At 44.9% G+C, this 12,397-nt stretch overlaps 1 protein-coding gene across 3 annotated transcripts in view; it reads left to right on the plus strand.

Moving 5' to 3' along the window:
* The window catches only part of cep78 (centrosomal protein 78), a 93,973-nt gene that overhangs the window by 12,098 nt on the left and 69,478 nt on the right, over positions 1 to 12,397 (plus strand). For all 3 annotated transcript variants that reach the window (XM_067983117.1, XM_067983119.1, XM_067983118.1), the window contains exons 3-6: positions 4,674 to 4,849; positions 7,080 to 7,152; positions 7,248 to 7,351; positions 7,499 to 7,673. In XM_067983117.1, the coding sequence (XP_067839218.1) occupies positions 4,674 to 4,849; positions 7,080 to 7,152; positions 7,248 to 7,351; positions 7,499 to 7,673 (528 nt within the window). The remainder of the gene's footprint in view (positions 1 to 4,673; positions 4,850 to 7,079; positions 7,153 to 7,247; positions 7,352 to 7,498; positions 7,674 to 12,397) is intronic.

Below are 12,397 nucleotides of genomic sequence, written 5' to 3' on the forward strand. Positions count from 1 at the left end.
TGTCCCTGACCACTAACCCAATCTAAACCACTACCTAACCTAAGGGGTGTGACTGCCTCCTGGGTGAAAATGTCTAGGTAACTCCTCCCCTCCCCTCCTCCCCTCCCCTCCCCTCCCCCCCCCCCCCATCCCCCCCCCATCCCCCCCCCCCCATCCCCCCCCCCATCCCCCCCCCCCCATCCCCCCCCCCATCCCCCCCCCCCCCATCCCCCCCCCCATCCCCCCCCCCCATCCCCCCCCCCCCCCCCCCATCACAATGTCTGCACCTCGAAGTTCCTCGAGTTGCAGACACCTGCTGCAGATGTGGTTGCCTGGGAACATGATGCTCTCCACATACTCCCACATGCTGCAGTTACGGCACACCACCTGCACTGCAATCCCTATCTAACCTTATTTTATTTATTTAATTAATCAAAGTTTTTATGTAAGTAATTCACTTGGTTTATTTTTAGTTTTTTTTAAAAAACTAATTAATTTATCTAGTTTAAATTATTTATTTAATAAAGTATTAGCAAGTTATAGGTTCCTAGTTTAAACTACTCTAACTTAGAGAGCAAAAAAAATTTACTCGCCAACCTCCTGTCCTGTGACATCACGGGGTCCGGGATTTGTTTACCCCAGCGGAACGGATGCTACTGGAAAATCTCACGCTTTTTAATTATTCATAGTTTAATTATTCTAGTTCTTTATCTTAGATTATACCTCAATACTTACCCTCGATACTTATCTTAGTTTCCTCGGGTTCTGTCGCTCCTTCCTCTCTGCGCTGATTCTGACGTCACTGTTTCAAAATTCTGCCTGTGTTTGAGTCGGTCTCAGCTCCCGCTCCTTCTAGTCCTGGGCCTCCGCTGCCGCCACGCTTTATATCCCCGCTCCGCTCTCACTCAGCTCCTGTTCTTCTAGTCTCCGTCCTCCGCTACCGCCACGCTTTATATCCCCGCTCCGCTCTCACTCAGCTCCTGTTCTTCTAGTCTCCGTCCTCCGCTACCGCCACGCTTTATATCCCCGCTCCGCTCTCGCTCAGCTCCTGTCCTTCTAGTCTCCGTCCTCCGCTGCCGCCGTGCTTCATATCCCCGCTCAGCTTTCGCTCTGTTTGAGTTATTTTAACGTAAAATTATGAATGAATGCGCTGTAAGCTGGAAAGAGAAAGCCTGGTCTATGTACCAAGGTTAGGGATGAAATTTGTGAGGTTTTCAAGGTCATTGAAGGAATCACTGAGCACTGAGAAGGTACCGTCGGTTTGGAAACGGCTGAAGTGGTGTCGACATTAAAAAGGGACAACAAAACAGACAACGGCAAATACAGACTGCCACAGGAAACAGGTTCTCCTATTTACTGTGTCAAAACTGTTCATGATTTTGAGCACCTACATACGAACATAAGAATTAAGAGCAGGAGTAGGCCATTTTGCCCCTCGAGCCTGCTCTGCCATTTGATAAGATCATGGCTGATCTGATTGTGACCTCAACCCTACTTTCCCATCGACCTACTATAACCTTTGACTCCCTTATTAATCAGGAATCTATCTAACTCAGTCTTAAAAATATTCAATGACCCTCCACCGCTCTCTGAGGAAGGGAATTCCACAGACTCACGACCCTTTGAGAGAAAAAAATTCTCCTGATCTCCGTCTTAAATGGGAGATCCCCTTATTTTTAAACTGTGGCCCCTAGTTCTGGTCTCTCCCACAAGGGGAAACATCCCCTCAGCATCTACCCCTTCAAGTCCCCTCAGGATCTTATATGTTTCAATAAGATCACCTCTCATTCTTCTAAACTCCAATGTATACAGGCCCAACTTGTCCAACCTTTCCTCATAAGATAACCCCCTCATCGCAGGAATCAGTCGAGTGAACGTTCTCTGAACCGCCTCTAAAGCAATTATGTCCGTCCTTAAATAAGGAGACCAAAACTGCACACACTATTCTAGATGTGGTCTCACCAATGCCCTGTACAATTGTAGCAAAACATCTCTACTTTTATATTCCATTCCCCTTGCAATAAATGACAACATTCCATTTGCCTTCCTAATCACTTGCTGTACCTGCATACTAACTTTTTGTGATTCATATACGAGGTCACCCAGATCCCTCTGTACCTCAGAGTTCTGCAATCTTTCTCCATTTAAATAATATACTGCTTTTCTATTCCTCCTGCCAAAGTGGACAAGTTCACATCTTCCCACATTGTACTCCATCTGCCAAATTTTTGCCCACTCACTGAACCTATCTATATCCCTTTGCAGACTCCTTATGTCCTTTTCACAACTTAGTTTCCTACCTACCTTTGTGTCATCAGCAAATTTAGCAACCATTCGGTCCCTTCATCTAAGTCATTGATAAAGATTGTAAATAGTTGAGGCACCCTACTCGTTACATCTTGCCAAACTGAAAATGACCCATTTATGCCTACTCTCTGTCTCCTGTTAGCTAACCAATCCTTTATCCATGCTAATATGTTACCCCCTACACCATGAGCTCTTATTTTGTGTAGTAGCCTTTGATGTGGCACCTTGTCAAAAGCCTTCCGGAAATCCAAGTACAGCACATCCACAGGGTCCCCTTTATCCATGTTGCTTGTTACTTCCTCAAAGAACTCTAATAAATTAGTCAAACACGATTTCCCTTTCACAAAGCCGTGTTGACTATGCCTGATTACATTGAGATTTTCTAAGTGCCCTGCTATAACCTCCTTAATAATAGATTCTAGCATTTTCCCTATGACAGATGTTAAGCTAACTGGCCTGTAGTTTCCTGCTTTCTGTCTCCCTCCTTTCTTGAATAGCGGAGTTACATTTGCTATTTTCCAATCTGATGGGACCCTTCCAGAATCTAAGGAATTTTGGAAAATTAATACCAATGCATCTACTATCTCTGCAGCCACTTCTTTTAAGATCCTAGGATGAAGTTCATCAGGACCTGGAGACTTGTCAGCTTTTAGTTCTAATATTTTTTCAGAACCCTTTCCCTGATGATTGTAAATGTTTTAAGTTCCTCCCTCCCTTTCACCTCTTGATTCACAATTATTTCTGGCATTTTATTTGTATCCTCTACAGTGAAGACGGACGCAAAATATCTGTTTAATTTATCCGGCGTTTCCTTATTCTCCATTATTAATTCCGCAGGCTCTCTAGAGGACCGACGCTCACTGTACTTGCTCTTTTCCTGCAGAAACTCTTACTATCTGTTTTTATATTTCTAGCTAGCTTTCTCTCGTACTCTAATTTCTCCTTCCTCATTATTCTTTTAATCATTCTTTGCTGTTTTTTATATTCTGTCCAATCTTCTGACCTGCCACTAATCTTCACGGAATTGTATGCTTTTTCTTTCAATTTGATACTATCTTTAACTTCCTTAGTTAGCCACGGATGGTACGTCCTTCCCCTGGAGTCTTTCTTTCTCACTGGAATGTACCTTTGCTGAGTGTTATGAAATATCTAATTAAATGTCTGCCACTGCATCTCTACTGACCTATCCCTTAACCTAATTTCCCAGTTCACTTTAGCCACCTCTGTCTTCATGCCCTCATAATTGCCCTTTTATGTTTAAAACACTAGTCTTAGACTTACTCTTCTCTCCCTCAAACTGAATGTGAAATTCAATCATATTGTGATCACTGCTACCTCGCGGCTCCTTTACAATGAGGTCATTGATTAATCCTGTCTCATTACACATTACCAGATCTAGAATAGCATGCTCTCTGGTTGGCTCTAGAAGGTGCTGCTCTAAGAAACTGTCCCAAAATCACTCTATGAACTCATCTTCCAGGCTACCGTTGCCAATCAGATTCGTCCAATCTATATGTAGATGTAGGGGGCCCATAAACTACTCCCACAAGTGACTTCTTGCCTTTACTATTTCTTATCTCTACCCAAACTGATTCTACGTCTTGGTCTTTAGAACTAAGGTCATTTCTCTCTATTATACTCATGTCATCCTTAATTAACAGAGCTACCCCTCCATCTTTTCCTAGCTTCCTGTCCTTCCGAAATGTCAAGTACTCTTGAATATTCAGGTTCCTGCCTTTGTTATCTTCCCCTTTGACCTCTATCAAATCTCCCCTTAACCTCCTCTGTTCTAAGGAGAACAACCCCAGCTTCTCCAGTCTCTCCACATAACTGAAGTCCCTCGTCCCTAGCACCATTCTGGTAAACTCTAGAATTTATTTAACTTTTTTTTTGGAAAATGTCAATTTTTCTGCTGGCATGGATCTTTGAATTGGGACTCAATGCATGCCAAGTTGCTCTGATGATGCTGATTATTGGGCAAGCCTTGGACTGGCTTCACAGCATAGGGGAGGAAGAGAAGAGACATGAAATGAACATGAAAGCCAAAATGGATCCATCCAATCATTGGAATTCGAGCTAGAGGTTGGGAATGCAAATCTCCCAATGTGTGGTGAGGTTTCTGTGGGTTGGTTAGCTCCAGAGCAGTCTTTAGGCTGATGTGAAGTCCCATCTCCTGTTGGATTGTATTGGAAGTCATTCTGGGATACATTGGGTGTGGGGGCAGTTAGCTTCAGTTGATACTAAACTGCGATGTGAAGTTTCTCTTCCATTTGTGCATGCCACACTAAAGAACACTGTTACTGTTACTGTTATAGTAAGAACATTTTTGCAAATTGCATGTAAGCATTTGTGTTTTAGGATTTTTTCTTGGTTTTTGTTTTCTAAAGGGTGTGAAAGGTATAAACAGCACTTCAGAAAACGCATACCAGCTATCCGGTCAAAAGATTTTACAATTCAACTCTGCAAGTCAATTAGAGATTGCCTGAGTGTTTCCAGTGCTCTAAAAACTTTGGAGTTACAAGGAATACCTTTGAGGCATAGAGATCTTATAGCATTAACAAAGGTGAGAAAACATCAGCTGTAAGGCTGCATTTCCATCAAAAAAAATGATACTAGTAACATCTGTTAATTACCTGTTGCAGTCTGTTCAAGAGCACTACTAGCAGAAACGATTTTCCTGCCTTTTTGATCTGAGAATGTTTTGTGGGGAAAACAAATGACTAAACCCTGGCCAGTGGAAAGAAGTGCATCAAATATAGGCTTACACCATAGCTTTGAGCCTGGAGTAACTAAACTTCCCTCTTAAAGTAAATTTCTGTTTAACCATCTTGGGTTGGCTCCAACTTGCATGGGAGTGATTACAAAGTAATAATTTCATCAAACGGGTTCAAGCTGTCGTAAGCCACAAAATTGAAGCTCAAACAGCTGTCTTCTGACACTAAAACAAAATTACAGTCTTGAAAGTTAGTCCTGGGTATATTCTATACAATACATTTCTTGAGTAAGTTTTATGGACTGCTTGGGGTAATTTTAACCCCCAAGAATGGATGGGTTGGGGGCGGGTGGGCAATAAAAATAGTTGATTTTTGGAACGGGACCGCATCCCGGCTCCAATGTGCCCGCTTCCGGGTTTAACCCAGGTGCGTTTGGATGTGGCGCAGGCAACAGAAACCCGGAAGTCCCATCCCCACTTAAAGCCGGCGGGCCAATATACCTCATTGCGATAGTTGAGGCACTTAATTTTTTATGTATTAAAAATGTCAAACAAATTTAACCGTACCAGTTCGGGTTTCTCATCGCTTCTGATTCACATCAGGTGAAAGCAGGAATCAGACGGGAAGGGCTAGATAGAATCATCGAATCATAGAAGTTTACAACATGGAAACGGGCCCTTCGGCCCAACATGTCCATGTCGCCCAGTTTATACCACTAAGCTAGTCCCAGTTGCCTGCACTTGGCCCATATCCCTCTGTACCCATCTTACCCATGTAGCTGTCCAAATGCTTTTTAAAAGACAAAATTGTACCCGTCTCTACTACTGCCTCTGGCAGCTCGTTCCAGACACTCACCACCCTTTGAGTGGAAAAAATTGCCCCTCTGGACCCTTTTGTATCTCTCCCCTCTCACCTTAAATCTATGCCCCCTCGTTATAGACTCCCCTACCTTTGGGAAAAGATTTTGACTATCTACCTTATCTATGCCCCTCATTATTTTATAGACTTCTATAAGATCACCCCTAAACCTCCTACTGTCCAGGGAAAAAAGTCTCAGTCTATCCAACCTCTCCCTACAAGTCAAACCACCAAGTCCCGGTAGCATCCTAGTAAATCTTTTCTGCACTCTTTCTAGTTTAATAATATCCTTTCTACAATAGGGTGACCAGAACTGTACACAGTATTCCAAGTGTGGCCTTACCAATGTCTTGTACAACTTCAACAAGACATCCCAACTCCTGTATTCAATGTTCTGACCAATGAAACCAAGCATGCTGAATGCCTTTTTCACCACCCTATCCACCTGTGACTCCACTTTCAAGGAGCTATGAACCTGTACTCCTAGATCTCTTTGTTCTATAACTCTCCCCAACGCCCTACCATTAACGGAGTAGGTCCTGGCCCGATTCGATCTACCAAAATGCATCACCTCACATTTATCTAAATTAAACTCCATCTGCCATTCATCGGCCCACTGGCCCAATTTATCAAGATCCCGTTGCAATCCTAGATAACCTTCTTCACTGTCCACAATGCCACCAATCTTGGTGTCATCTGCAAACTTATTAACCATGCCTCCTAAATTCTCATCCAAATCATTAATATAAATAACAAATAACAGCGGACCCAGCACCGATTCCTGAGGCACACCGCTGGTCACAGGCCTCCAGTTTGAAAAACAACCCTCTACAACCACCCTCTGTCTTCTGCCGTCAATCCAATTTTGTATCCATGAGGTGAGTGCCTTTATTGCACTGCTTGTGGACCTGGAGGAGAAGCATTCAACCAGGCCCAAAAAAGCTCACCTGGTGCGCCATGACCCCACGATTGGCTGGACCCCCCCAAGATGCTGTACCATCCTCTTTTTTTTTGCCCCCTCCCCCGCACTTTTGCAAGCACCACCCAATGTGCCCCCACCCCTCCAGTTTCCTCCACGACCTACCATAAGAGAAAAATGGTCAATGTCAGTACTTCTCAAACTTAAGTTTGGCAACCCCAGAATGTTGTTGTACTTTGTGTATAATGTCCGTAAGTACTTTTTGATGTATTAATTGTAAATATCATGTGCAATTCTTTTAGGGGTTATCCAAGACAAAAACATTGCAGAACCTTTCATTAGCTAATTGTCCAATAGGAGATGAAGGACTAGAAAGTGAGTTACTTTTCTACCACATTTCTTTTACTTGATAGCTCATAATGTTAAATAATCAAATTTTGTAAAATCTAACTTACGTATTTTTATTTTAGTAATTTGCCAGAGTGTGAAGAATTCTGCAACGATCAAAACAGTCAACTTCACGGGCTGTAATTTAACATGGCGTGGAGCAGAGCACATGACCAACATTATTAAGGCAGGTTTTTATTACTCTTTGCCTGTTTTTTTTTTCAGATTTAAATCACAATATAGTAAGAAATTTAGCATCAAAGTTATTGTTTTACAATTTAATTCTAAATTATTTTAATGTATTATAAAAATCATGTGCTTCTGTTTTATACAGCACCAAGCAACAAAAAGGCACAGTGAGGTCTGGGCAGAGAGTCTTCGTTATAGGCGTCCTGATCTAGATTGTATGACTGGTTTGCGTCGCATTACCCTGAATTGTAACACACTGATTGGCGATACTGGAGCTGCTGCCTTTGCAGAAGCCCTCAAAGATGACCTTTGGCTGAAAGGTAAGTTTGAGCTGAAAGACATATTGCTGTTTTTGATATATATGTGAATTTTAAATGTAAAGTTATGAAATTCTTTTTGTTTTAAAGGAAACCTGATATAGGATAAATGCACACCTGTTCAATGTAGCTCATCAGTGACAATTGCTCAGTTGATTTGAAAATGTAACCATGGCATGGATCAATGGGATGAATCATAGAACAGGAAGGTCCCAGATTTGATCTTCAGTCTGTGCTGAGTTTGCTGATCTTAACTGGCTTGTAATTGGGTGAAGTGCCCCTGTATTAGGGAGAGGAAAAATTAGCCAGGGTTCCAGCTCCTGATCACTATCTCTGCTAGAAGGGGCTGTGTGTGAATATCAAATGGACATGGGATTTGGATCTACTGTGATGCCCCTCAAACATATTAGATGATCAGTTGGGTGAGATATCAGTGGCCGTGGAACTGATCCCCATTTGACAAGAAAACAAAAGTGACCTATTTTGACATGTTACCCTAGTTACATAAAAAAACTCCAAATGTTTAAAATAAGTTTTCAACTTGTGACACTCTTACTCCTAATCTTTCCTTGTTGTTGACAGGCCTATGAAAGATGTATGTTTATCCCTGAATCTGTCCTGTGCTACTAGCAAACTGAGCAAGGACACCAAAGTCAGAGGCCCATAGCAGACCATTAACAAAACAAATGTCATGATTTTAACAAATCAGAGCAGGTGTGTATTGAAGGGCATCCCTTTTTCAAGTAAATCCTTTACCAGAAAACGGTTATATGGGTACAACTCCTGTGGAGTCTGGAAATTATCGTAGTTTTGGATTTCTAATTCCAAATAGCTTCCAGATTTCCAGGGCCACACTTTCTTTCCCCTCCTCATTCCCCCAAAAAATACTGGCTAAGGGGGAAAGTCAGAGCCTGTCTTTTGAAGTTCCTCCTGTGCACCACTCATTGTACAATGACATTGGTAGAGGCCTGCCTACTCCACCTAGTGGTAGCGTGTGGCCTGAGGGGACCAAAAAGGAGAAAAAAATTGAGGACCGGGGAAGCGGAAAAAATTCCAGTGAATAAATTTGAACAGATGTATGGATCCTGTAATCACAGTACTTCAGTTAGCATCTGTGGAGAGAATAGGTAAGTTAATGTTTCAGATTAGAGCAGCCATCAGAACTGGAAAAAATATCAGATGAACAGGATTTAAAAAGGAACAGAACTAAGGGAATGGGGGGGGAAACACATGCGTGCACACTCACGCACACATACAAAGCAGAATGACCTGTTAAGTATTTAATTGGAAAACGGGAGATGGTTAAATAGCTGAAGCTATATTAACATAAGAAATAATAGGCAAGATTAGAGAAATAAAAGACATTTACAAGACACAATGTGTGAAGAGCTGAGGCAGGCTCCAGCAAACTACGAGAATAAAATAGAGGAGTCAACATGGTTTTATGAAGGGGAAATCATGTCTGACAAATTTATTAGAGTTCTTTGAGGAAGTAAGGGGCAGGGTGGATAAAGGGGAACCAATGGATGCAGTATATTTGGATTTCCAAAAGGCATTCGATAAGGTGCCACATAAAAGATTACTGCACAAGATAAGAGCTCATGGTGTTGGGGGTAATATACTGGCATGGATAGAGGATTGGCTAACTAACAGAAAACAAAGAGTCGGGATAAAAGGTTCATTTTCAAAATGGCAATCTGCAACTTGAATTTTCTCTCTCTCTCTCCCTCTCCCTCCCTCTGCTGCAGGGATCAGTGCTGGGGCCTCAATTATTTACAATGTATATCAGTGACTTGGATGAAGGAACAGAGTGTCTTGTGGCCAAATTTGCTGATGATACAAAGATAGGTGGGAAAGCAAGTTGCGATGAGGACACAAAGGGCCCGATTTTACCAAGGGTGCGGGTTCCCGGCGGGTAGGCCAGCGGGCGCGTTGAAAACGCGCCCGGTGAAATTAGTGGGTTGCCCGCGCGATCGTAGCAGGCAACACACTAATTGGATCCACTTACCTGCTCCTCCGGGTTCCCCGATGCTGATTTGCGCGTCGGGCGGGCTGCGCATGCGCAGTAAGATCTGTCCGCTGGAGGCGCTCTATTTAAAGGGGCAGTCCTCCACTGACAGATGCTGCCACAAACAGAAAAAATTACAGCATGGAGCCGCCCAGGGGGAAGGCTGCTCCCAGTTTAATGATGCCTCACCCCAGGTATCATCAGATGGGGTGAGGAGGAGGGGGTGGACAGAGATCTTCCCCCCGGCGGCCGGGAGGAAGCGGCCTGCCTCTGCCACCAAGAAGGCCTGGCTCGAGGTGGCAGAGGGGGTCAGCTGTGCCACCAACATATCGCCCACCTGCATACAGTGCAGGAGGCGCTCCAATGACCTCAGTAGGTCAGCCACAGTGAGAACACGTAGTCTTTCCCCTACACTCTGCCTGCCACAACACTGCCCCCACCCCACATCTCCTTCAGCACTGCCAACACTACTCTGTCACATGACCCCTCATACCCACTCAAACCTCATCCTCATCTTACCTGCACCTATTCACCTCGCGAGTACTCACCCCGCCACTACCACGCAACCCAATCCTCCTACAATCTCATGGCTCTATCCCATACTCACCCTCTCGTGCATCTCTCTCACGGCCAGCCTCACTCAACCTGCCACCACCTGTGCTGCAGCCACAGGGCATGCATCACATATGTGTAGTAGGCAGCGTAAGGCAAACGTGTCGTGAGCATGAAGGGGATGCACAAGGGTGTTTGAGGGTTTGTCATGGTTCTTACTTCTATTGAATTAAAGAACAACTCACATCACACATTATATTGGCTCCACTACTGCCATGTCTTTGCGAATCCTGTCCGGTTTGTGCAATAATGCCCGCTCCTGGGTATCCCTATGAGGACCCACCACTGATGCCACCCAGTGTGTCACTGCAGAGTGGGTGTAGGTGTATTTGCAGGGCTCTTCTGCACAAACGACTGAGAGACACCGGGGATGTCCCCGGTTGCAGCCTGGAAGGCTGTGGAGCAGAAGTTCGGGAGGGCAGTGGTGACTTTGACAGCGACAGGTAGGAAGATGGTGCACGGGCCAGCCAGGAGCAGCTCGGCATGAAAGAGGCTGCAGATGTCCACGGCTACATGTCGACTGACTCTGAGCCCCTCCGTGTGCACTGCTGCTCAGAGAGGTCCAGGAGGCTGAGCCTCGGTCTGTGGAACGTGTGGCGAGGGTAGTGCCCTCTGCGACGCATCTCTCTCTGCAGTAGCCCTCCCTCCTGCTGTACAGGTGGATGTGTCACAGCACTCCGTTTTGGAGCTCCACGTGTCAGAGGTGGATGGCGAGGCTGGTGATGCTTTCGCCCTCCGAGGAGGTCATGCCTGCAGCTACGGCGGCCCCCATCCGCAAGATGTACATCTGAGGGGGTCCGCAAGGTAGGTACATGTCTCCGGACCCCTGGGTAAGTGTGCAGGTTGGTGACTTCGACCATCAGGAGGAGGGTGGTGGAGGCCAAACTTTGTCCCAAGTGACAGAGCGGCCTCCTGCAATGGCTGAGGGTCCCCCCACCCCCCCCGCCCCACCTGTCAAATGGACCTTTGCAGCTGCCACAGGCTGATGGCTACAACACGTCCATTTCAACTGGGAGTGTTTCCCCCAGTGTGTGAAACAGTCCCATGTTTACCCAAAATCACACAAAGTCCCTTAATCAAGTCAGTTAATGACCTGAACAAGCAAAGTAAATACACTCAAGTGGCATCCCGCTGGCTTTAATTGCCTGCGGGATTCCCACCAGCGGGGGCTGCGCATGCACCCCCGCACGTCAGCGCGGAACCCGGAAGTGGGCGGGATTGAGGCGCGATCCGGACCCGCACCTGGATTTCGGGATTTTCGGGGCCCCCCCGCCGAGAACGCACCCGGTAGCGGGTGCTAAAATCGGGCCCAAAGTGTCTGCAAAGGGATATTGACAGGTTAAGCGAATGGGCAAAAATTTGGCAGATGGAATATAATGTGGGAAAATGTGAAGTCATCCACTTTGGGAGGAAAAATAAAAAAGCAAAATATTATTTGAATGAAGAAATACTACAAAATGCTGCGGTTCAGAGGGTGTTCTCATACGTGAAACACAAAAAGTCAACATACAGATGCAGCAGGTAATCCGGAAAGCAAACGGAATATTGGCCTTTATTTCCAGGGGGATGGAGTATAAAAGAAGGGAAGTCATGCTACAACTTTACAGGGTGCTGGTGAGGCCATACCTGGAGTACTGCGTACAGTTCTGGTACCCTTATTTAAGGAAGGACATACTTGCATTGGAGGCAGTTCAGAGAAGGTTCACTAGGTTGATTCTGGGTATGGAAGGGTTGTCTTATGAGGAAAGATTGAACAGGTTGGGTCTATACTCATTGAAGTTTAGAAGAATGAGAGGAGATCTTATTGAAACATACAAGATTCTGAGGGGACGCGATAGGGTAGATGCTGAGAGGATGTTACCCCCGCCATGGGGGAATCTAAAACTAGGGGGCATAATCTCAGAATAAGGGGTCGCCCGTTTAAGACGGAAATGAGGAGGAATTTCTTCTCCCAGAGGGTTGTGAATCTTTGGAATTCTTTACCCCAAAAAGCTGTGGAGGCTGAGTCATTGAATACATTCAAGGCTGAGTTAGACAAATTTTTGATCAGCAAGGGAGTCAAAGGATATGGGGAAAAGGCGGGAAAGTGGAGTTGAGGTAAAAATCA

This window comes from Heptranchias perlo, chromosome 4 (assembly GCF_035084215.1).
Source record: "Heptranchias perlo isolate sHepPer1 chromosome 4, sHepPer1.hap1, whole genome shotgun sequence".
In the NCBI taxonomy this organism is placed as follows: domain Eukaryota; kingdom Metazoa; phylum Chordata; class Chondrichthyes; order Hexanchiformes; family Hexanchidae; genus Heptranchias; species Heptranchias perlo.